This window comes from Symsagittifera roscoffensis, unplaced genomic scaffold (assembly GCF_963678635.1).
Source record: "Symsagittifera roscoffensis unplaced genomic scaffold, txSymRosc1.1 SCAFFOLD_431, whole genome shotgun sequence".
NCBI lineage: Eukaryota > Metazoa > Xenacoelomorpha > Acoela > Convolutidae > Symsagittifera > Symsagittifera roscoffensis.
In genome coordinates, this window is record NW_026971588.1 from 2,256 (window position 1) to 28,663 (window position 26,408).

General features: G+C 33.8%; 1 protein-coding gene across 1 annotated transcript; it reads right to left on the reverse strand.

The window, feature by feature from the left end:
* Nucleotides 1-26,408, reverse strand: LOC134856525 (uncharacterized). Its single transcript, XM_063872794.1, has 6 exons — nucleotides 25,981-26,408; nucleotides 25,357-25,450; nucleotides 24,917-25,220; nucleotides 24,538-24,714; nucleotides 23,997-24,223; nucleotides 1-453 (listed from the first exon to the last, which is right to left on the reverse strand). Exons 1-6 carry the CDS (start codon nucleotides 26,219-26,221, stop codon nucleotides 138-140), a joined length of 1,359 nt encoding a protein of 452 aa, XP_063728864.1. The 5' UTR covers nucleotides 26,222-26,408; the 3' UTR covers nucleotides 1-137.

Here is a 26,408-nt window from a genome sequence, read left to right on the forward strand (position 1 = left end):
TGACTGTTTGAATCTGTAGAATTAAGTTTTAACATTATTATTTTTGATCAATCAAAACTATATGCTAACAATTTTTTTGAATGTATATTTTGGGCAGTTTCAAAATCAGAGTTACGCGAGTTCCGGAATTTGTGTCGCTAAATAACTTCATCGGGGTATTGTTTTGCGAAATCATTGAACTTTTTGAGGATTTTGAATCTATCTTCAATTTCGCCCCTGTTTTCTTGCACAGTTTTCATGATGGACTTAGCAATTCCGAGTGTGAACAAATGAGGTCGGAGCATACTTTCTATTTCCTCCTCAGTCGCCTGGGCGTGATCTTGTTTCACCTGTTCACACTCTAACTCGAGCTCTTCACACTTTGTGTGGCAGCTGTCAATAAACTGGAGGTGCTCCTTTGCGCCCCAGTCTAACATGTCGATTTCTTGAGTCAGCAGGTCAAATGCGTTCGACCTAAAATCGAAATTAAAGAAGTTTTGTAGCTTTTAAGTGATTGCAATAGTTTGACTAGAATCACTCTCATCAGTCACCTTCACCAATCGGAAAATTCCTCCAACTTTATATGAAAAAAGAAACACTCCAGTTTTTTGCATTCAAAAATTAATTTGTTTTTGTGTGCCTAACGTAGTCCTGGATACATAAAATTTGAAATTTTTACGTTTGTCTGGAGAATTTTTTTAAAACGTCGATTTCTTTTGTAGACCATTTTTATTTGTATGCCTTGATCAATGCGTGATTAATCAAAAACTCAAATTTTAAAAATGATCATATTTGAAAATTTTTGGCCAAATTTTAAAAATTAATACTTTTATGGTATCTTCTGTGAAGGAAGCATTGAACACCAACCCAAAACTTTTGAGAAAAGATTATTTTTAAGAAAAGTCAAATTTTTGGTTTATGGAAAACTAGAAGTCACACAATCGCCATATAGGAAAAATCACTAATCATAGAGCTTTCATGCAATTTTCTGATAGGTGTATGTTTAGAACTTTTCCATATAGGAAACCTACTTGACTAAAAATTTTGGTCAACCCGGGAGGTGTTTAGCGTCTAGTAACACGTAATAAAAAAAACCAATAGCTATCTCTTTTTGAAGCATGTAATAATTTTGAAATCTAATTTCGCATAAAATTTTCATTTCAATCAAGCCCGCAAAATATACTACTCGGGAAAAATTTTAAATGAAACAGAAAGTAAAGAACTTGGGACATTAATAATAAATTTGTATCGACCAACTTTTTTATTAATTAGATCAATTTGTTTGCCCTGGAAGTTAATTTTTGAAAAACCGGTATTTTCCCCCTAAATTCATTGAGGAGGGGAACTGTGGGGATTGATCCAAATTTTCTAACGCTTTATCTGTACAAAATAAAATCGCAGGGAAAATTAGCCTTAATTTTGAGCTCAATACTTTTCAGGTGCTAGAAAAAATTCCGTTCAAAAAATCATCATTTGTCCAAAGAAAGAAAAAACATTAAAAATCGAGCACAAACCGTCCATCTCTTTCTTCGAAAATCGGAGATTAACCTAATTGTAATCTCATCTTCAAAAACTTTTAACCCTTTAATTTCTGTGATTTACTTTTTTTAGACTCCCATTGTAATCAAAAACAAATTTTTCATAAAAAACTTACTAAAATAACTTGTTTTATAAAGCATATACCCTTATAATTTTTTATAAAGTTTTGTAAAGGAAACTTAAGACCAGCCAATAAATTGCTGGTTGAGATATCTTGTTATGTTACGCAGATTGGTGCCTATTTTTGCCACAGTATTACTTTTGGGAGGGTTTGTTTGTTTTTGCGTTAGTTTCCTATCAGGTTACTTCTCAGATGAATTATTTTTTCGAAAATCAGTTCTCAAGGGCTAGATACTAAATAACTGCAGTTTCTAGAATAAAAGCTGAAAGATTTATTTTTTTTTTAGTTTTTTCGGTTTTTGAGCTGAGTAACGGAGCGTGTAAGTTTGGTGTGGTTTTCTTTTTTCTTATTCATATCAATTTTGACGATTGAAATCTTAAGTTCAAAATAAAATATGTTTTACCATAGAATATATAGACCCTTGATTTTAAGTGGTCATAGATTTTTCTCTTGCAACTATTTTTGGCAAAAATTATGTCTGAAATTTTAAATTTGGCGCATTTTTGGTTAATTTTGTGTACGTTTTTATGAATGTATTCTTTAGTAGCTGAGTAGCCGTTTTTGGCCCTGAAATTATCTTTGTTCCCATTGTTTGAATTGTTTCAATAATTGGCACTCTGAATAGTTACGTTATCCCATATACACAACTCTTTTCGCAAAAATGTGTATGCACGGGGAAAATAGACCGTATTACTTTTTTCTTTTATTTTTGGTCAGTATCCTGGAGAACTGTTAATGAGGCGATCAAAACAGACAAAAAAGCTATTGATTTGAAATTTTCTATGTTTTTCCAGCCTTTTTGACTGCAATTGTCTGACCAATTTCAGCAAAGTACAGACTATGCCCCATACAAAATGCAGTGTTTGTGCGTTAAAAATATCAGTTTTTTCGGTTAAACCAACGTAGTATGCAGACAAACTTCATTTTTAGGCCTATGGATCAGTGACCGCCCGAAACAATTGTCGGATTTTCTTAATCATCAACTCACACGCCATACAACACAAAGTGATAGTTTTTGCTCCCATTAATGTAGCAATTATAACAAATGGCCTGCTCCAACCAATTTGGAACGAGTTCTAAACGGATTAAATCGGTTTATAGCGCAAAATGTATTGTATGCTTGGGGTGGTTTTTTATTCGGTCAATTTTCGGCGATCAATGAATACCTTTTAACAATATTTTTTATTTTCACTCTATTGAAGATATTGACTTTCTGAAATCAATTTTAAAAAGATATTTTTCCTCCGATCGTTTTTTTTTGCAAAATTCTGGCAATTTGAAAGTTGCCAATTTGGTCACATTCTGGACTAATTTATGCGCGCTTTGAGAAATTTAGTTATAAAAATTGGTAAAAAATGGCTAGTTAAAAAGTTGAAATTTGTTTGGAGAAAAAAAACAACCCAAGCGCAATTATTCCGTCAATTTCATCGAAAGAAGTTGTGACATTTAGGGTGAAAATTCCCGTTCTGCAAGTTTTTCCAAATTGTTTCTGAGCGTGTTAATGGGCTCTTATCAATTCCTTGAACCACTCAGACTAAAACAATTACTATGTGACGTTGGTTGTCGAGAGAGGAATAACAAAATCTTCAATCGAAACTAGTTAAATGGATCATTCAAGGTTTCACCCGGTATGAACAGTCTTGTTTGAGGTTCTTTGAGGTTCAAAATATTTGAAGGACAGTGAAAACAGTTGAATGATTTTTTTTTGGTTTTGTGTGTGTTTGGTTAGGCTAAAATAAGGGTGTGCCTAACCAAATGCACACAGAAACGTGAGCTTTTTGAGTTAGGACTGGAGTGTAACTCATAGAGTAATTTCGGATAGGGTACACCGTCTGCTCGTCACGCTATCTTATTTTCGGCCGGATAGATTCGTGCAACTTCTTAGTCTAATACCGATCCTAATCTTACTCTTATACTATCTAGTCTCAGGTTGTTTAACTAGTCTCTGCTAGGCTCAATAGATCTAGGGTATACTGGTTTATTGCGGCTGCTGAAGTGCTCGGGAGAGTCCAACTAATTTCTAAGTTAAATTCAAATCTCTCTGGTGCTGAAATTACAAGTAACTTCAGCACTTACAAATAAGTGGGTTGTTAGTTAGATGGATCATGATTGGTTAATATTAAATACTTTACATTGGTAAAACATTTAATTTATCCAATCATAAAATATAGTTTAGATCAGGTTCCACCCATCCGGGTTTTACAGAGTTTTTTAGAACAGTTCTTTTGTAGTTCAAGGATGGATGATGGACGTTGGTATTTGGCGAACATCATTTTTCTTTTGTTTCCTTTTTGTTAAGGAAGTTCCAGGGATCTGGAATTGAGGACACAAGACGTTGTGTTCTTCTTGTGACAACGACTGAGTCTCTGCAACAGCATCAATTCTGGTTTCAGAATGGTTGGCTATGTCAGGTTTTTCTGTTCTTCGGAGAGAACTTCTTTTGTGTTTGATCTAGCTCGGGAATGGCGTGGAGATTGTGCGTGGAGGGGATGCCTGGTTACTCGGATCTGTACGTATACTTGAACATCGAGGTGGTCATTGGTCTAGTTCAATGAAGTCCTTTTCTGCGAGGTCAAGTCGTACTCTAAATCCTTTGAGTTGTGATTGTGAGCGGCATATCGATTATAGTTGGTCATTCTCTCTCGAGTGTAGTGAGGTCGTCTTGTCTTTTGATGTTCGTCCTTGGTGTTGTATTCTGATCTATATATTGCATCATGTGATTTTACATTTTATAAAACTTTTATTAATTTAATATTTTTTAATTATGATTTTAGTTAGTTGTTTTCACAAAAGCTTTTTGTTTTAGTTCGGTTATTTTGAAGAGTTACTCACCCTTGAGTAGCTCTTATTAAAAATAAAGGTGTGGTCACAAAGCGTGGATGTAGCACGGTGGGTTAGGCCGGCTATAGAGCATGCTCAGGACGTCCTTTCCTGGTGGGTTAGGCCAGGTGTGGGAGTATGATTTCATGCGGTTTTTATGAGGGGTCCTGTTATGTGACAACATTTTATGTTGGGTTTGTTGTGGTTTTACTTATGTTTTGTTGGTTATGTACTTTTTCCAAAAAGCAAATTGTTTGTGGTATGGGTTTGTCTTTTGACTTTTTTGTGTTTTATTATTTCTTTCTAAGACTTTGTAATAGTCTTCAAAAGAATAAATTATCCAGTTTTAAACTGGGTTAATCCGGTTTGGGTACCGTTGGTTTCCTTTTCTTAGTCATGCTGTTATTTTATGATTTGTGGTATTTAGTAAGCTGCGTTGGTTAGTTTTGTTTAGTATATGATTCCTTTCCAACCGGGTTAAAGGAAAGTTTGAAACTTGTTATTATTTGTTAGAGTTGTTGAGTGTGAAAACTTGAAACTAAAATTCATTATTTTAAACAATTCTTCGTGGGCGAGCTGTGCGAGTGTGGATAGAATTTCTGTGCGAATGAATGAAAATATCAAAAGGTTAGTACTGCAATTGCATTTTATTAATTTACTGCATAGAATTTGGAAATTTACTGCTAGTAATGGGGGAATTTTAAGATACAAATTTTCATCATATGTAGATTTACTGCTTTTAGGGGAAAATTTTATAAATTAATTTACTGCATTGGTATTATATTTATTTAATTGTTGGTGCAAAAGTTAAATAGGGTTTTAAATAGTTTTGAAGAAGTTTGCTATTTTTTATTTTTCTTTTGTGAATTTTTCAGATGATTGAAGATGAAGGCTAAAAATCTAAAGAAAACATGAATAAGGAATGGTGAGTTTTTCAATATTTTAATTAGTTAGTAATATTCATTTAGTTCATACTTACCTGTTAGTCGTCGGGGAAAAAACCGTGGGGGAAGATATCGTGAATTAGTTCTGAAGTTGTTAGTAGTTTAGCTAAGATGCGGATGATATTTTTAGTTTGAAGTAGTGGCCAAAGCAATTGAAGTGCCTTAATAGTGGTTAGTTCTTCAGTGCCTACTGCAAACTCATAAGGTGTGTTTTGGATTAAGTTATATAACTTGTGGTTAAATTTAGTGTTGTGGATGAATTCTAAAATGGGGATTTCTATAGGCTGTACAAACTCGTGCGGGATAAGGAAGGGTCGGGATTCTTCTGCGTTGAAGGTCTTGGTGATGGGGCAGAAAATATACATTTGGGTTATGGGGTCATAATTACGAAGAATACCATGAAGGTTAGTATTTTTAATACAATATGTGAAATTTAGGAAATACGGTGAAGTGTATTTTGAATTGATGAATTGAAAGCGATGGTGTGGTTGTCTAGAGGGTGTGTGGAGGTCAAAGTGATTTTGGATGAAACGATAGTAACTGTATGTATGTGTTTGTTTAGTTCGCAACATAATATCGTGTGAGCAGTGTAAATCTCTTTCGTGTGGTGCAAGGAAATGAAAGGTTAGTGAAAAGATTTGGAAGCGTTCTTTAAAACTTTCGTACGCTTGTGTGCTTGTTAGTGCTTCTGAAATAATGTGATCAAACTTTCGGTCGAAGATGTTTAGTGTAAATACATATGGTGTCTTGATGAAAAATTTCTCGGTGATTTGTGGGTTAGCGAAGCGATCGTCGTCTAAGAATTGATCTTGGTTAGCTCTGATGATGTTGTGATCATAGTATTCTAGTGTGTATTCGTTAGCTCTAGGTGCAGTGTGTATTTTTAGTGATTTTTTATATCCAACGTAAGTAAATTGTCTAGCGGTGAGTGGTGTAGTTAGTCGATATAGCATGTCTTTGTTTCGGTCTATATCAATGGATGTGTTAGTTAAAGGTAAGCAAAGAGGGTTAGTGAAATGATAGTATGAGGTCCAAGAGAGAGTGGGCATTAAAACGTATTCGTCTACAAAGTTGCGTGTTTCGTTAGCGTCATGAGGGGTGTTTAAGGTGTATTGTGGAAATGAGGGTAAAGTGATGGCTAAAAATTCTCTAGTGTTAGTATGTTGGGGGTGGTTGATGTATTCTCGGGCTGTTCCTGGTTTTGCTGGGAAAGGATGGTTGGGGAACTTTCTTTTAAAAGTGCGATAAGCTCTATTAGTGTTGAGTGAGGATTCAGTTGATGTGGATGATGGTGCTAATGATTCGGTATAATTTGAAGAGGGTGTAGGGGGATTGGATGAATTTGTAGTGGAGGAGATTTGGTTTATGGTCGGGGTGTTAAGGTGGTAGGGTTGTTGTTGGAGGGTAATAAAATTGTCTAGCTCTGGGGAGATTCGGGGGGTGTCTGGAGATGATTGGTCAGAATGGTATGAGGAGTAGGTTGGGGTAACTTGGGAAGCATAAGAGGGTGTAGGAGTGATTGGGTCAGGGTTATTTGGTAATATGGGTTGAAAAGGAGGTTGAGAAAAATGAGAAGGGTTATGAAAATTATTGGATGGAGATGGTTCTGAGTCGGCAAATTCGTCGGGGGTTTCAATATTCGGGTTATTTAGCTGTGAAATGGAGTATAAAACTGAAATTTGTGAGTTAGTGTCGGAATTCATGCCTGATGTTACATTGCTAGATGGAAAATCGGGTGGCGGAAAAGCAAAAAGTGGTATTATTGGGATTGAAGAGGTAAGGTTGGTTGGATGGGAATTTGATCGATGGAGTGATCCAAGTTGGCGGCTCATCGTGGGCTAAAAAAATTATTATTTTGAGATTGAAAAGCGGTGGTATGGGGCTGTTCAATAATTTGTTCATAAGTATTATCATCTTGTGATGGATGTGTCATTATATGTTGGACGGGACTTTGTGATGTGGTGAGTCGAAAATTTGGATTATGTGTGATTGCTAAATTTCTAAAATTTCGCGGGGCTAGGGATAGTGGATGGTTATTTGGTAGGGGTGGTAATTGTGGTGCCGTTGGCTGTGTGTCGACATTGTTATGTTCTTCGTCGTATGTATTTTGTCGTGTTGTTATTTTTGTGTTATATTCTTTTATTTGTGCGTCTAAAAGAATTTTGTTTATAGATGTGGAAAAAATTCCAAAAAATCCTGCAAAGAGTATGCGTGCTACGCTTGCTTGTCTGTTTACTTGTGTGTGTATAGCACATGTATTGTAGATTCCTTTTAAGAGTGAGAAAAGAAATCCAATAAAGTTAAACATTGCGTATAAAATAGTCAATTTTTCTAAGATGTAGTAGGGCCATCCTAGAAAATCTAGGATCTCATTTTTGAGTGTAACAAAGCTAAAAATGTTAATTGGTGATATATCTTGGGGACGGTATTTTTCGCCGTTTAGATATATATAATCTTTTATGTCTTTAAAATATCCGCTATAGTCTTGCGTGTAGATATCGGCAAATCCTGCGGTTTCTGCAAGTTTGCGTAAGTTTTGGTCTATTGATTGTCTTTGTATAGTGTCCATTTGTGTTAATAATTCTTGGAATTGTTGTGTTCTAATGTGATGTTGAATATCTGATTTTGAATAGATTCCTATTGATTGTAAGTCTATATTTGGGTTTCGAGCAATAGCGCGAATGCTTTCTGGTGAAAATTTTTTGAGTGATTGCATTAATGTGGGATATGGAGTGAGAAGATAATATTTGTTTTCATCAGGGTTTAGTTGTACTACATTGTGGCTATTTTCTGATCCACATGGGACTGCGGTATCCCAGAAATATGTTCTTCGTGAAAGTGTATCCACGAAATGTACTTTATTCTTATAAAAGATAGGAATTCTTTTATAACATCGTTTATCTTCAAAAACGTATAGTGGTGATACTTTTTTAGTACAAGTATAAAACCATAAGATGTTTCCTTCGTAGTCTAAAAAATTTGATCTATTTCCTGATAATAAGTATCCTGCGTAGGGTATTTTTAATACTGCTAGTGCAAGTGATTGTAGTATTTGTGTTCGTTCTAATTCGCATAGTTGATGTAGTGTTTCTAATTCAGAGAGTGACATTTCTTGAAAAATGCGGCTAATTGTATAGTCTAGTTTCATATCCAAATGAATATCATAGTGGATATTACCAAAATATGTAGTATTCATTAGTGATAATTCTTGTAAGCGTGTGCTTCTGGTGTCATAAGGTTTTAGATGTCCACCAGGTTGTCCGTTGCTTTTTTCAAAATTAACTGGTATATAGGATGTTCCTTCGTTTAGAGGGTGACCTGTGGCGTATGGGTCGATTTTTACTTTACCAGTGGTCATGTCGAATCCTTTTTCATATTCAACTAATATTTCAGAGTATTGTGTTCTGTGAAGTGGATTCCTGTATTTACATGCAAGTTCTGTTTCTTGATATATTTGAAAACGTGTCAATTTATTTTCTATATTGTCTATGTTTCGAAAATCGGAACTTAGTTTGCGTGATGGATGGACTTGTTCATATAGAATTGATTGTATGAAATATTTTTCGTGAAATTTTATCATACGAGCGTGTATTTTTGCTACTTGAAATGTTGTACATGTGTCTTCGGGGAACCAAACAATTGTTGCTTGTGTTCTCGTTGTAGGGTCATTTTTATCATGGTCATCTTGATCATTTTTACAAGGTAGTCGGATTCCTTGATAGATCATTGTATTATCAGATAAATCTCGTGTGAGTTGTATTTTTTCGAGTTGTATTTTCCAATCGAAAAACATTATTTCTTGGTATCCTTTATTTTTTGTGTCTGCTTTGCAGTTTGATGGGTTATTTATACCAATGTGTGGTATCCAGTGTTTATCATGTAGGTCATAGGTTAATCGTCCGTGTGCGCCGTTATACGGGTATTTTTCGTCTAGTCTTATATGTCCTTGGTGTCTTTCAAGTTGTGATTGATGTACAGAGTCTGAAAAAACTTGAAAATTAACTAATTTTCTTTGGGAGTTTTTATTTTTTGTGATGTTTAGTCTAAGTAATTCATTTTTACAATCGTCGGGATTGAGATGTAAAAGACGTTCTATATTACTTTGGTAGAATGATTCATGGTCAAGTCGGTTTTTGTTTCCGTTCGAGACTTGTGAACAATGTACTTTCTTTTCGGAAAATGTTGCTGTGAATTTATAACCTGTAACTGTTGTTGCTCGGGCTTTTGAATAGAGTGTTGCTATTATATCTGTGGTTTCTATAGCTTGTGGTTCTGTTTCACATTGTGATACCTGATTGATTGCATATTTATGTAGTGTTTTTTGTTCATTTTCTTCGCAATCGTAATGTGTTACTAATAAATCTTGTGGTCCTGTACGAGGGGAAGGGTTTATATTTTGATTTGAGGTTATTAGAAAAAGGGTTTGGAGAAAAATTAATAATTTTAGAATATACATGTGTATGATAATCCTGAGTATGGATTATAAAATGTAATGTAACCAATTGTGTTTTTAGTGTATCTGTCGTATTTGTATATTACTTCAGTAGTTATAAACGGTGGTGGTAGTGATTGAGCTGTTATGTTAGGTGGATTTAATGGGTAGGGATGTTGGGTAATATTATTTAACTTAACTGTGATTTCAAATTTTAATTGTAAACTGTTTTGTTGGAGTATTTGAATATTGTGATCACGGATATCGTTGTGAATATCTTGGCGATATTGTAATCTATTAAGTGCCCAGTTATGAAGGCGGTTACTTTCTTGATGTTGTCCAAATAGTGGTGGAGGTGCTGTGAATGTATTCCAATCTAATCTTAAAGGAATATTTATTGATGATTGTTCTCGATATCTGGCGTCGAGATTATTTGGAAAATTTAAGTTAAAGGGTAGTGGTGAAAATTGACTTATTGATGGTGTTGATGGTAGTGATAATGTTTCTGGTAGTGATGAGGATGTTGTTGTATCCGTAGAAATATCTATGGGGTCATTGACTAAATTTGGTTCACCTTGTGTGAATGAATTTGTAGTCCAATATGGCAGTCGTGATGTTAGGTTTGGGGGGTTAAAGGGATTTTCACGTATCTGTTCAGATGTTGGTGTTGAACCTAAGTAGTCTGAAGGTAGACTTGAAGTGCTTCGTTGTGAAAAAAGTGTAGGAGTTTCTGGTGTGATACCAGTGGTGTTTTCTGGAGTGGTTTGTGTTGGGGATTGAGGTATATCAAAATGAACTCGGGGAGTTTGAAAATTTCTATTTCGTCGAGGATGTATAATTTGTCTATTTATTTCTGCTGTGTTTTGGTTTTGACTAAGGTTTCGTATTCTACTTAGTTCTTGTGGTAGTGTTGGGTAAAGATTATATGTTGGTTCACTTAGGGATGCTTGTCGTTGAACTGGTTCTAGTGGTTCAGATAAACGAGCGTGCCTTTCTTCAAAGGTGTATGGATTGTCTTGAAAAGAAATTCGTGTAGATGTTTGAGGGTTTTGAGTAGTTGAAGGTGGTGTTGGATTATCTTGGGATGATGTCGGTGAAGACTGATTCTGTGACTGTTGGGTAGCAATTTTTGATGGATTTTTAAATTGTTACTTTAGTGAGAGGGTTTATGTTTATTATAATATTCTTCTAAAAAAAGAATTAGAAAAATTGTTGCTAGGGCAAATGTAATGATTGCTTTCTTTATACATTTACATATTGTCAAAATGAGGGATGATAGAAATGTTATGAAAATTACAAACAATAAAAAAATATCAGTTCTACTGAAAATTGTTCGTATCATTTAGACAAGTTGTTAAAATCGTACCTGTGGATATATTCAAGGGTTTTGGAAAGTTGGAGGAATAGTTCAATTATTGTGTAGAAAATTAAAAAAATGTTACAAAAAATTATTATGATTATTAGAAAAGATTCGATGATATCAAAAAGAAAGATTATAAAGACTTGAAGTATTGAAAAAAAATGTTTAAAATTGATAAATATTTGAGCGACTGTTTGAGAGAAAAGCATTTAAGAAATGATCTCTTTGTCGAATATTTTTTGCTGTTTGAGGCGATTTTCTAGTGTGGTCGAATTATTTATTAGTTTTTTGACAAGTGGGTTGAGTTTCGTAAAAAATTGTTGGGGGCAATTTTCATGGTGACTGGGAGGTCGTCTTTTTCTTTATTTTTGTTTGTCAAATGATCCGGGGTATGGTGAGATTTTTATACTTTAGGCTAATTAAAATCTTCATTTTGTGACTTTAGGCTAAGTTATCAAATTTGTTTTGGGGGTATTCGTGGTCTGAGTTGGGGAAATATTGTTGATCTTTGGGTTATTAGATAAGGGAGGGGTACGGTATTATGGTGATATTTATTTTAGCTGTCAAGTTGGAGTGGTTTGCTTATTTTTGACCTGGAGGTTGTAAAGTTATAGTTAGAGATGTGCCTGGAGTTCTAGATTATTCGTCTAATTGATCTTAGTTTGAGTTAGAGAAAGTGGCGGATTGGATGAATCCTATTGGTCTATTTTGAACTAGAATTATTGCGTACTTGTGAGCATGTTATTTTGAAAAATGGAAATGAAAAATGTTACGGAGGTTTCAAGATTGTGAAGTATAAAATTTTAAAATTACTTTTTAAATTCTACTTTCTTTAATATTTTAGATTGGGGGATGAACATTTTGTAGTTTTTACGTGGTTGATTTCGGAGTCTTGTTGTCTTTCTATGTTCTGATTTGTCTATTTCTTCTTGGGGTATTATTTGTTCTGTCATTTTTCTATTTTTTCTTTGTTTTGGAGATTCTTTATGGTTTTGTGTATTGTTTTTGGTAGCGATTGGTTTTGTGTTTTGATTTTCGGTGGGGTTATCATTTTGTTCTGTGTTTTTCAGATGTGGTTCGTTTTGAATAATTTTTAATCCTGTGAAAGAATATAATTGGGTTAATTCGCGGAGTGCGTATTCTTTTGGGTAATAAGGTAATAGGTTGTTTCGATGCTGAACGATTTCTTTTTTGTTTGAGTCGATAATTTTATATGTGACATCTGTGGGTTTTGCAATTATTTGATAGGGTCCTTTTCGGAGGGGTTGTAATTTTTTAGAAATTCCTTTTTGAGTATTAAAATTAGGTATTAAAACAAATGTTCCAATTTTTAAATCGGAAGCTGGTGTAAAACGTGAATTGATTTGTTCATTTATGTTTTGTCTTTGTAATAACTTTTTCGTTATTTTTTGGTAAATTTCATTGTGTTTCTTATCTCTATTTAAAATCCATTCGGTGTGTGTACCGGAGGCTAATTTAAGGATTTGTGGGTGATGAAAATGATCTTCATCGTGCGTATGTAATGGTAGGTTATAACAAATTGAGTCTTTATTTGGTTGACAATAACCTTGTGCGTTTTTATGGGAATTTGCTGTAAACATTATTGGTTTGCGTGGCTTTTGGTTGAAAACCATTTCGTATGGTGACATTCCTAAAGTTGTCGTGATTTGTGAATTATATGCTAATGGAAATAATTTTACATCTGCTGACCATTCGGTATATTTGGTATCATTTCCGTTGATGATACATCTAAGATATTCTTGTAGTGAACGGTTCATACCTTCGACTAAGCCGTTTGTCCAAGGTGCATGAGATGTACGTGGTTTGTGTTTAATGTTGTATAAATGACATAGTGTTATTATTTCATTATTTATGAATTCTGTACCATTGTCTGTGACTAAAATTTCTGGTAGTCCAAATTTTGCTATCCAGTGTTCATAAAGTGTTGTGTATGCGTAATAAGCGTTACAATGTGGTACTGGGTTAAGTGCTACATAATGTGTAAATGCGTCAACAATTACCATAATGTAGGAGTTTCCTTCTGATGAGGGTGAAATTGGTCCTTTAGTATCAAATGAGATACGATGATTAAAGTATAAACTTTGTCCTTTAAAATCTTGTTTTTGTGCTATTTGTTTTTGATTTGGGTAAGGTTTATTTAATTGACATACTATACAATCATTGCATAGTACTTTTATCCAAATTGGTGCATTTGGGAAGTAAAAATTTTGTATAAAATTTGAATATGTTTTCTCTGATCCAGAGTGTCCTTTAATGTTTTGTGTATGTGAAATATTAAAAGCTATAAGAATCATACTTATAGGGAGACAGGGAACTGTAGATTCATTAAGGTTGTACTCTAAAAGGTCTGTATTTTCGTTAATTGTTGTATTGTTAAACTTGCGAAAGTATCGGAGGAGTGTTTTGTTTCCTAGAATGGTTGAATCTGCTTTGATAGGTTTAGTTTTATATTTGTGCCATGATTTTAGTTGTCGAATTACTGGGTCAAGGTTTTGATATTGTTTCAGTGTTGAAATTGTAATTGTTTCTGTTGGGGGGAGAAAAATGTTTTCGATTTCTAATTTAGATAATGGTATTGTATCAAGTGGGTCGTGAAGGTCAAAAACTTGATTTATTGTGTATTTTGAATCATTTGTTTGTGGTCCTGATAAATTTATTTTATCAGTTAAATCTTCTTTTTCAATTAGTGGAAAATGGTCTTTTTTAGGTAGGTGTTGTTTTGTTCGTTTTTGTTGGGTGTTATTTTTTATCCATTGAGAATATGGAATTGGTTTAAAAGTTGATGTTCCAAGTAGGTCAACTTCATAATGATTATTTTGACAATCTAAATAAAGTGGGAAATGTTGTAAATTATTTATTTGTGATTGTTCAATATCAGTTTTTACTGCATATTTGCATTCTAATCGAGGTGATGTTTCGTTTTCTGCAAGGTAGAATTTTATATTTTTGGGTATTTCAACTGTTGTTTTTCGTGTAAGTAATTCAGGTGGTGTATTTCGACTTAAGGTGTCTGGTAATGCAAGATTTTTTCCTGCAGTCCAAACTAAATGTAAGTTTGGAAATTTCATTAGAATTAGTTGAAATCTGTAAACTCGGTGGTTTGGGTTAGATTTCTGTGTAAAAAGAAAGATGATTGGTTTGTGGTCTGTGAACAAAACTGTGGGATGTTTTGATCCAAGTATCAGAAATTCATATTCTGTAAGTGTATATATTATGGCTGTACATTCTCTCATTAGAGTTGAGAGTCGTAGCTCTGCTTGAGTGAATAATCGAGAATTTGCTGATATGAGGTTCATTTTATTTGTACCATTATGTGATTGTAATAATGCTGCGCCGATGCCAAAGTTCGAAGCATCGCACATTGCATAAAATGGTTGATCAGGGTCTGGAATTGTGTTTGAAATTTGTTCAGTTAAAAGTTTCTTTATTTCTTCGAATCGTGTTTGATGTTCTGTATTCCATTCAAAGTTGTTTTGTTGTCTAAGGATGTTATAAAATGGTCGTAGGTATAATTGCATTTTATAAACATATTTACTTAAAAAGTTTAACATTCCAAGGAACTCTTGGATTTTCTTTTTATTTGTTGGTGGTTGAAGTTTTTGAATAGCGTCAATGCGTGATTTCAGTGGAGTGATTGTTTTTCTTTCTATATTATGTCCTAAGAATTTAACTCTAGTCAAAAAGAAGTGTGATTTATCGGGGGCGGCCTTCAGATTTTCGTTCTGAAGTATTTGGTGATATGTTTCTAAAACTTTGAACATTTCGTCTTTTGTTTGTGATTGCATAAAAACATCGTCTAAATAGGTGATTGCGTTTTTCTTGAGTATTAGTGGTCTAAAAATTTTGCTCATAAAGGCTGAAAATGCTGCTGGTCCTATGGATATTCCATAGAATAAGCGGTTGAATTCATATTGTTGGTTTCCGATAACAAATTGTGTTAAACGTCGTGATTGTTCATCTAGTGGCATTTGATTGTATGCACTATTCATGTCGGCGGTTGTGAAGTATTTGCCGTTTATTTTTGTTAAAATAACTTGTATTGGTTCAATAGGCCAATTACATTTTGATTCATCTATGAGTGAATTGAGGTATCTAGCATCAAGAACGATTTTTAACGATTCTCCTTTAGCTAGAATGATAACGGGGTTGATGAATGTGTTGCCTTTTGGTTGTTCTTCTTTATTAACCGGTGATATAATGTTGTATTGCTCTAAAATATCGAGTAATCTGTTTACTTTATCATGTAAGTGAATTGGTACTTTACTTGCTCTTTGTTTTTTGAAAACTGCGTCTGGTTTTAATGGGAGATGTAGTGATGAACTGATTTTGCCAACATCGAATTTTGATGTTGCATAGACTGATGAATATTGAATTAGCTGTTTGGCTAACTTTTCAAATTCGTCTTGTGTTATTTGTGAATGTTGGAAATTAAACATTGTTAAAAATTTCTGTTGGTCCTCTGTGTAGTTACTGATGTTGAATGTAGGTTTGAAATATGGAGTTTTTGTGAAATAATCCGTATTTCTGTTTTCGTTACTTATTATATTATTTATAGATAATTCTTCATTAAGAATTGTAGATTGGCAAATATCTAGTAATTGGAGTATATTATTTACGCGATAGGCTTTTTCGTGTATTGGTGATATTGTTGCGTTGGTTTCACAATATCCTAAAAGTCCTAATGGTAATGTTACTTGGTAAGGTGTGTTGTTATAGACATGTAAGGAGATGATATCTGAATTCGAATTTTTCAAATATTTTATTGAAGAGATTGTGATTTTGAAAAATTTATGAATCGGTTTGAATTCAAAATCTGACATATAAAATTTTTGTTTGTTTTGTGCTTTATCATATTGGTGAACTTGTTTGATTGAAAAATTATAGATGTTTCCTGATAGTGGTTTCAGGTGTTTTCTTTGTTGGTTAAATATCGGATAAAATTTTGAAAAGAATGGTGGTTGTTTATTCAATCTTTGAAAAAATGTTAAGGATGTTTCTTTTGTTTTTGTATATTTATCTTTGATTAATATTTTACTATTTAGTATGTTAATTGTTGGTATATACTTTGAAATAAATGGTATTCCAATGATATTATATTTAATATCGGTGATATGGAATATTTGTTTAAATGGCTTATTTAAAATTTTACTTTGTTCCATTGTTCTGGTAGGGAGGAGAAATAATTGGATTTTTCCGTAGTTTATCAATGTTGATCCTTGTGCTGTCGCTAGTTTGCTGGAGGTTTCAAGAGGTGTTAGCTTTGGGTGTAAGATTTTTATTTCATTCCATGTGGGAATGTTTATTATGTTTGATTCTGCTCCTGAATCAATTAAAAAATCTATTTCAAGGTCTGGTGGTTGAAATTCTTTATTTCTTGGGCTTTCTAAGAGAAATGGTATTGTCCAAATTTTTTCTTTGGGTTGTTCTTTTTGTATATTTTGATAAATGTGGTTTGTATTCAAGCATTTTGTTTTGGTATTTTTATTGGTTTGATTTGTAGTGTTTATCTCATTTGTTTCTTGCGTCGTTGGTGTGGAATTTATGGGTGTAGTGTAATGATTTTGAAGAATTTGTGATTGATTTTCATATATATGTGATGGAAAGGGTTGTTCATATATGACAGATTCATAGTCATTTTCGACTTTTATCATATTGATATCAAGAGTGTTTTCAGTATCACTTTCTGAATCTGATGATGTACAGTTTATTTGATTGAGTTGTAACGTATCAGTTACTGTGTCATCAATACCTGGAGGGTCTGATGTTGTTTCTGGGTTAGCTTGTACTTGATTGATTTGTCTTTGATGTTTAGGTGTACTGCTTCTGTGACGATTATTAGAGTTATTGTAGTGATTATTATTTCGGTGTGGTGATTGGGAATAATTTCGATAGCGATTATTATAACTTGGGTGTCGGTTTTGTGAATTATTTCGCGATCTGTTTTGGTAATTATTGTTTGGTCTGTTATAGTTCGATCTATTATATGAGTTATTCCTTGATCGGTTGTTCGGGTAATTCTGGTTTCGGTTGTTTGAATAACTTCTGTTTCGATTATAGGAGTAGTTTCTATTCCTATTGTATGATGAATTTCGTGATTGGTTGTTTGGATAATAGTTATTTCTTGATTGAGAATTAGATCTAGAAACAAATCGTTGTGTATTTGAATTTGATCTGGAGTAGTTATTTCGACTATTCGGTCTATTGTAGTGATTTTGTGATGAATTATACGTGTTTCTTCGTTCTGGTGATCTTCCTCTATAACTTGAGTTATATGGAGATTGATTTCTTGTATAGCTTGTATTGTTTGGGAGTGGTTTTCCTGAACTGTTGTTGCTGTATACATTTTTGTTTGGTAGGTTTTGATCTTTTTTCATGTATTGATAAAATGATTTATTTGGTTCTTTGTATTTTTGAGGTTTATTTTGACTATCTTGTTGTTTTTGTCTACATTCGGAAATACTATGTCCGTATCGTCGGCAATAATTACACCATTTTTTGAAAGATGGTTTGCCTTTAAAGTTCGGGTTCTTTTCGTAAATATTGAGTATTTCAGTGATTTTTTCAACGAGATCTGTTTCTGATTCTTGTATATTATTAATATTAGTGGGAGTCGTTTCAATTTTGTTAACGTATTGTAATTTCAGATTTTCCGTTTCTTCTAATTTCATTGTGATTTCTGCTTGTTCTAGTTTGTCTACTAGTTTTCTAAAATCTAAATCGGGTTCTCGAATTGAAGAAGGATGTGATGCTCTCTTTTTTATTGCTATTTTCCTTAATTGTGGTGTTAAGGTCATCATTAAGATTTCTGTCATCTTAGTGTTTTTATAGTCATGTGTATTTAGTGAATATGCTTTTCGAACTAGTGTTTCGATTCTTACTGCTATTTGCTTGATGGTTTCGTTTGGTAATCTGCGAATTTCATTACATAAAACTCTTTGTTGTTGTTTGTTTCTTTCGGAGTCAAACATTTTTGAAAATTCTTGTGTAAATCTTTTCCAGTTTGATTTTATTTCTTGAGGTAGTACTGAAAACCATTTTTGGGCTGCGCCATCTAAGGTTGTTTGTATCAACGCTGTGCGTCGATGTATCCAGTTTTGATGTAGTGGCGTGTTAATTGGTTCAGGTCCAATATTTAAAATTAAATTTGCTGTTACTGCATTTAAGTAATCTTCTACAGAGTATTCAGGGTCTGTTCCTGTGAAAACCATTAAGGGTTTATTTGATGTTATTGATGATCCACCCATAAGGTATGGATTCATTGTCATTTGTAATGATTCAGCTGCATTTGGCATTTGAGAAAAATTTGAAAGTTGGTTTCTTGTTATTTCATGTTGTTGAAGATAATACGGGAGTGGTATTTCATTTTGCATTTGTGATGGTTGATACGAGTGTGTAGTCATTGGATTTTGTTGTTGAATTGGTTGAAAAGATTGTATATTAATTGGATTTGGTTGTTGAATTGGTTGTTGATATTGTGCATCTGTTGATTGTGGAGAAAAATTTCTATGGTTTGTACGTGTTTTCTGTATTCCTTGTCTACGATATTCTTGAGTATTTGGTGCAAATATATCTGGTTGTAAGAAATCTTCATCTGAGGATAAATAATCCATTTGATAAGATGTTTGTTTTTTATTTTTATTTTGTTGAAAAAATGGGTAATTTTCACTGCGATCCTGTGGAGGATTTGGTTGAAAATTTGTGGAATTATATTGGGCCGTTGGGTTATCCCAGTTTCGAGGTTTTGTATATTGATTAAAATTTCTTTGTGGTTTATAATTTGTTTTTGATGGATGTGTATAATTATAATTATGGTCTGCAAAGTTGTTTCTAGTGAATGTTTTGCGTGTTTTTGATGGTATTGTCATGGGTTTGTATGTTTGGTAATCCATATGTGAATATTTAGGGGCAACCGAAGGTTTAACGGTTGATTGTAAGGTTACCTGTGTTTGTGAAGGATTTGTATTTCTTGGTGTTGTTAAATTTGGGCGTATTGGTGAAATACTTTGTTGTGTAGTTGTTGTGTGTACAATTTCTTCATTTATGAAGTGTGATGGTGTCTGTATATCTTGTTGAGTAAGATTCCTAGTTCCATTGAGGTTTTCATTGTGTATGACTGTAGAGTTTAAACTATTATTTTGTGTATCGGGTAAAAATGTATTATAGTTTAATGGTGTTGCATCAATTGTTAATGGTATTACTCTTACATAATCTCTTATGTAAGATATTGTACCTATTGCTTGACTTGAGATTGATTGTGGAAAGTTTATAAATACGGGATGAGACCATTCGGGGTCCCAAACATAATCTGATTGTTCTGTGATAGCTGTATCATCGTTCGAGTTTTGGGGTCTAAAATTTTTTCTTGCTTGTGCAATTAAATCAATATTGTGTGTAAAATAATCTATTATGAACCATGCTAAAATTTTTTGTAAATCGTGTTTGGTATGTTGTGAAACGTCGTCTTTCGTGAAATTTTCTTTAATGATGTTTAAATAACTAGAGAGTAGTGTGATTTCATGTCGTACTCTTAAATGTTTAGATGTTTCTGTCGGTGAGACATTTGTTAATGGGAGTTCATTTTCTAATATCGAAATATAACTACATATTAGTGCGAAAACTTCATTGGTGAAAATGGAGTTTGCTCTTTGTGAGTTATGGTATTGTATGCTTTTTATATATTCTGAAAAAACTTTTGAAAATTCTAAATCAAGGTCGTCTGTTTGAATAGTGTATGTTCTATTATTATGGTTTGGGGAAGTGAATTCTATAGAGTAGATTCCATATTGTTGTGTTATGTTGCATATATCTTTTAGATAGTGATCTATGATTTGTCTTTTGATTTTTACATCGGGGAACTCTGTTTTACATGGACTGATTCCGGGTTCAAATAAATTTACGAGTAAATTTTGACAAAATATGTGTTGTCCTCTATCAGTATCTGCATCTACTATAAAAGGAAAGATTTCATCATCATCTGGAGTTTCGTCACCTGGGGTGTGCGTTGAACTCATTTTTTCGTTCGATGACTGTTAATATGTAATTATTAATGTGTCGAATTGGTTGATTCCAGTTGTATAGATGTACTGGTTTGTGTTTATACTGCTTTTTTATTCTTCTTTTTCCTCTTTGTGATGAATTTGAAGTTGTTTCTGAGTCAGAAAAATATAATTGATCGTGTTGTGGGTAATTTTTATCTATTGATTCTTTTAGTTTGTAGAGTTCGTCTAAACTGTTGGTTTCTGATTCTGAAAATGCGTTTCGATTTTTTGAAAATCTTTTTCGTGTTATTTGTCTTTGTTTAGTGATTATTTTTCTCTTTAGTGTTTGTCGTTTTGTTCGAATGTATCCAACTGTTTGTGTATGAGGTGTGATTACAAGGTCGTATTTTTTGTTATCTATTTCACAATTGTGTAAAACGATTGTTTGTTTATTCCCTAGGTTTTTAAATGACATAAGGTTTAGGATGACGGGTGCAAAAGGTTGTTAAATGATTTCTATTTTCCTAAACTGTTAGTTCTTACGATTTTTTGGTTAGCTTAACCTGGGTCTATTTGTTTAGGGTTGGAGAGAAAAGTATATCGATTCCGAAGAATGATTTTTACTTTCTCGTGACTAGTATAAGCTAAGGTGTTAACTTACTTAATCTTACTTAGGGGTAGTGATTGTGTTCAAGGGTTGGAGAATAGTAAATCGATCCACAAGGTTCAGGTATAATTAGAACGCGAGTAGTTCGTTAGATACTATTTTAAACTTACTAAGTCTAAGATTTATCCTGGGTCTGGTAAGAGGGGGGATCAAGTGAAGGATGAATAACCGAAGTTCTTCACTGTTTATCCTAATTTGAATGATTAGTTTTGTTTAAAAATTTCTATTAGTCTTGGGTCTTTAGAAAGGGTTGGGTAGTGAATCGACGTTTGAGGTCGTTAGACACTAATTAAGTGGGTGGGGGAGAACAAAGTTGTTCTGTTTGATCCAAGGATAAGCCTTGATGATCAAATTTAAAATGTAATGAAGTAGAAAATGATTTAAGATCCAAGGATAAGCCTTGATGATCTGGTTTTAAAATTAAGTGACTTTAAGTTTTAATGAGGTTTTAAATTTGTGTAAAGGAAAGATTTAGTATTTTATGATATTAGTGAGTTGATGATTGCTGTTATGTTTTAGGTGATGAAGCTGGAACAACAGGATGATTTATGATTACTAACCATTTATTGTCATGCTACTAATTTTTATTTTTATTTTCCAATAAATATTTTTCAAACATGTTTTGTATAATACTGCAGAATTTTAGGAAAACGATCTTAGATCTTTTTATCAATCGTTATTGTATAATATTAATTTTGTTTAGCGCCTGAAATGATTTTGAAGATTTACTTCAAGGTTTTATGTTTGCAAATGGAAATCTAAATTCATTGCAAGTAGTATTCGAAATATAAAAGTTTGTTCTGGCTTTTGCCGAACTATCATGTAACTATACGGCAAGTTTCTACTTTGTCGTATGTCGTCTTTGGTTCGATGTCTTCTTCCAATTCCGGGTAGTTCTATTATGGTTCGGAATATTGGCTCGGATCTATTGAGTCGGAGAGACATTTCAATTAAATTATTGTCGTATAACATTTTGTAAATGTTTTTGTCTAATTTCTAATCTAATTTTGGTTAATTCTAATCTAATAAGGTCTTGTTCGAGACTTATGGTCGCACCAGATGAGTTAGGACTGGAGTGTAACTCATAGAGTAATTTCGGATAGGGTACACCGTCTGCTCGTCACGCTATCTTATTTTCGGCCGGATAGATTCGTGCAACTTCTTAGTCTAATACCGATCCTAATCTTACTCTTATACTATCTAGTCTCAGGTTGTTTAACTAGTCTCTGCTAGGCTCAATAGATCTAGGGTATACTGGTTTATTGCGGCTGCTGAAGTGCTCGGGAGAGTCCAACTAATTTCTAAGTTAAATTCAAATCTCTCTGGTGCTGAAATTACAAGTAACTTCAGCACTTACAAATAAGTGGGTTGTTAGTTAGATGGATCATGATTGGTTAATATTAAATACTTTACATTGGTAAAACATTTAATTTATCCAATCATAAAATATAGTTTAGATCAGGTTCCATTTTACTGGTTTAAACATAAAATACGTATATTTTGTGTATGTGTGTATGTGTGTGTTTTTGTGTGTTTAAGTCGGAGAAAAGATGTGAAAGCAGTTTGAATATCATAAACTGTTAAACTGAAATAACAGTAGTTTATAATCATCCAACACTTTTTTGTTCTCTGAAACAGGGCAGTGGTTAGATTTTGACTCTGGATTAAGTATAGATTTTTCACGGATCGTCGTAAAACGATATATAGCAAGACGCCAAACTCATTTTCTGAAAAAAATAATAGCAGTGTTTCTTGTGGAAACGAAGAAACTGGCAGAACTTTTATGCTCGGTGGGTTTTTTTTCCTCCGGACCGAGTTGAACTTTCCAAATAGCCACTTTTGAACTTTTTTCTGTCACTTTTTTATGATTTTGGCCTCTTGTGCTGAAATTTGAAAAAATTATTACTCCTTGACCATTTTATGTGAAACTATGAAGTATCAAAAATTACCGATTCGGCCAATTTAGTGGATTCAACGCGCGATAATAGCGGGTAGGGGAACATTTTTTTAAAATTTCATCAACTTTCGAAAAATGATTTTTGAAAAACGTAAAAGGGCATTTGCAATTTTCAGGGCTCCACGAGCAACTTTGTAAAGCAGTGCTGACTTCAGCAGTCGTTCTGGTAATTGCATTATTGTTTCGACTTTTGAAGAAAGTGACAGAATATTTGTGCTCGGGGTGATTTTGTTCTCCAGACAAGTTTTGACTTTTAACTAGCCGTTTTTGACGGAATTTTTTTCCTGAGATCGAATTGAAAAAGATATTTTCCCAGTGATTTTTCTTTTGGAGAGTTATGGGGTTCTAAAATTGCCTATTTATCCGTAATCTGGGCTAAATGATGCGCACATCGAAGAGTTTATACATAACGCTGAGAGCGTAACGCATTATTTATGCGTTGTAAATTATCCCGCACAACGAAATCGTTCCGAATTGAATGGAGGCAAGCTAATCAGTCGTATTAATTTTCACAATTGATCTTTGATATTGTCCAAAACTTTCAGCGTTTCAATATATTTTTTTTTTCACAAAAAACTATTCGAGCTGGATTACGGCCATTAACACGCAGTCGGAACATTCAAGGCTTTGCCCCGATACACGAGCAGTCTTGTTTTATTACATTTTATTTCTCTGTTACTGCTTCATTGACTCTAAAAGATGGTCGGAACATGCAGAGCTTCGCCCTGATACGAGCAGTCTTGTTCGAATTTGCCTCGGTTAATATCATGTTTTTACGCAAACAAACAATTAAATACGTTTTGCATGTGAAAACAAGGATAGCCGGTTACTGTGCAAGTAGTGTGGTCTTAAGTATGGTCTTTAGAAAACCACGGCTTAGAAAGTTAGGCATAATAGACAGTTACATATAATGGGTAAAGTGGACAATAAAGAAAAGTGACTAAAAAAACAAAAAAAAAATTAGAAAAAGTTTGTTTTTCAAAATTTTTTATTGAAAATTTTTGAATTTTTGAAGTTTTCCACTAGTTTTACTCATTGGTCATTAAATTGATGAGTTAGACAGATAATGGTCAAAATAAATTAGTAAGCTGACTTTGGTCAGATTATAAAAGATCTAAACCTAAAACCAAATGCTATCAATAAAAGCGATCAATACTGAACATGCGAAAACAACTTACGAAAGGCTGTGCGACATTTTCTGGAATCGTTTTTCCAGAAACATTTTGGTCTGCTCGACAGTAGGGTACTCCAGCATTTTCTTCCGGGGGAATATTTGGAGCTGTTCTGATCCAAGTGACCAGGGACTGCTGCATATTCCTATGATTTGGATATCTGTGCTGTTCAGAATGAAAGCTCGCATCGTCTCGTGGATTTCGTTATTTGCGTTGTCGTCGCCTTCATACACCTGAAAATGACAAACTTTGAGAGAAAGCATGCGTAGTTTGACATTATTAGTTCACTCTTTGCATTGTATGCTATTTGATGCTCGATGAACGTAGATTTTTTTCTGCGTGTGTGGGAGTTGAAGAGTTCCACAGTTTGTTAATGAAAAAATATTACATTCAAATTTTGTTTAAGCGAAGCTGCCAGAATTTGTAACTTTTTGAAAATTTCAAAAGATCAAAGCCCAGCAAAAACTCAAAAATTACTGTGTCGTTGAGCGTATGATAAACCACGCTTCGCTTTTGTTTGCCCATAGCTCCCCTTTTGGTGGCATACCTGATGATGCATGTCTTCCAGTACGACTGCTGCGGGCATGTGTTGTCTGGCGAAGGAGAAGGCATACTTGAACAGAATGGGGCCATATATGGAAAGATCCTCTGCAGACACGCTCACAAATGTCACTCCAGGCAGCTCAAATGGCAACACTGTCTTCACCAAGTGACTCTTGCCTACCTGCGGAAAACTTTTTGTTCATCAAAAAAGTGTGACGATTTACCCACATATCATTTATTGTTTAAAAAAGTCCTTAAAAAACGAGGAAAGAAGTTAAGAAATACCCGAGCTACTCATGAAAATGCCCAAAAACTAAAGGCCAAAAGGTATAAATAAAAAAAAACACTTGGTTATCAAAAAGGAAAGTTTTAAATCACAGTACTTGTTTTGGTCCGTAGATGAGAACCGGATCGAAAATCTTATCACGTTTCCTCTCTGATTTGTTCATCTTCTCTCCAGTGGCGTCATCAGTTTCGTCTTCACTTTCATCTCCGTCGTCGTAAATCCCTCGTTTAGATTCTTCCATATACGGAGTCAGAAATAGCTGAACTAGCTCAGGGTCGAAAGGAAACGTTTTTTCTTCGATTGTTGATTTGAAGAAGGCACGAGTCTCCGTGTCCAGAGAATCCACCGGTCCGATTACAGAATACTTTGTCTTCGCTTCTTCCTTCATTCGTGCCTCAAACCTACACAAAATGAAGCCCAGAAGGTATTTTGGTTTTTGCTTCCATCGTAAGTTCATCATAAACTTTGATGTTCCAGAAAAATATATATACAAATCAAAGCTGGAGGGTTTCAAGACCGAATATATTTCAATCTCACCTTTTTCTTTCTCTCTCATCATGTTGGGCTGTCAGCACTGTTATTTTCTTGTTCAATTCTCGCAGTTTCTTATCCAGTTTAATTCTGTTGTCAACTAAACCATAATAATACCCAAGCAAAAAATCAGTAGAAAGAACGCTATCGACCGAGATCCAGCATTCCAGGGGCCGGTTTAGGGGCGAGGGGATGGGGGGCTTTATCCGACCACTCACCAACCAAAGAGTCCAACCTTTGGTATTATTTTATGACATCCATTGTTGGCTTTTTGCGCAACTATATATCAGTTTTGAAGGGGAGAGAAAATTCTAGATCCGCTCCTTGACCAAAACTATCTCAAAAATGAGCCCTAACAGGTAGTGTGCATAGAAATTTTTTGACACTTTTTGTGGAACTAATCGTTAAGTTTTTCTAGGCCAGCCACTTCAAGCTTCCTAACCAAATAAAAATATGTATATAGGTCTCGTATTACAAAAAATTGCGTTCCTGAGTCCTAAAAAAAGTTTGAGAATGGGTTCGCCTCTGCGTAACTGATATTTTAGATTGTTAATAAATCTATAATTTTACATTCTGGCTGCCATCGTACAGTATTAAATATAAAATCAAATTAATTTCAGTAAAATTTACCTAGTTGGATTTTGGGGAGTGACATTGAGATGAAATTGATCGCCCTCTCGTAATGATACACGGCCGCTAAGTAGTTCAACTCATCTTCCCCATTTCGAGCGTTACTTTGGATTCTTTCCTCACTCGTTCTGCCTCCCTTTTCCTCCAGTCTTGAAGCTCTGATCTCCTCAATTGCTATTTGAAGAGGATCCTTCCTCAAAATTGTAATCGGGGGAGATAACATTTCAACAGCGTGAGACATTTTAGAACGAAAGATTTGCTAGATTTTTAAGAAAACTTTTATCTGACTCTGAATAGAATCGTATTTGTCTGAGTAGAATCGTATTTGTTCAATATATCTTGCATTTGCAGCTGAAACTACTTTCAATCAATCAAGAGCTCAAATATTCATGTTTTTCAATACTACAGAATCTCAATGTTGTGTTATT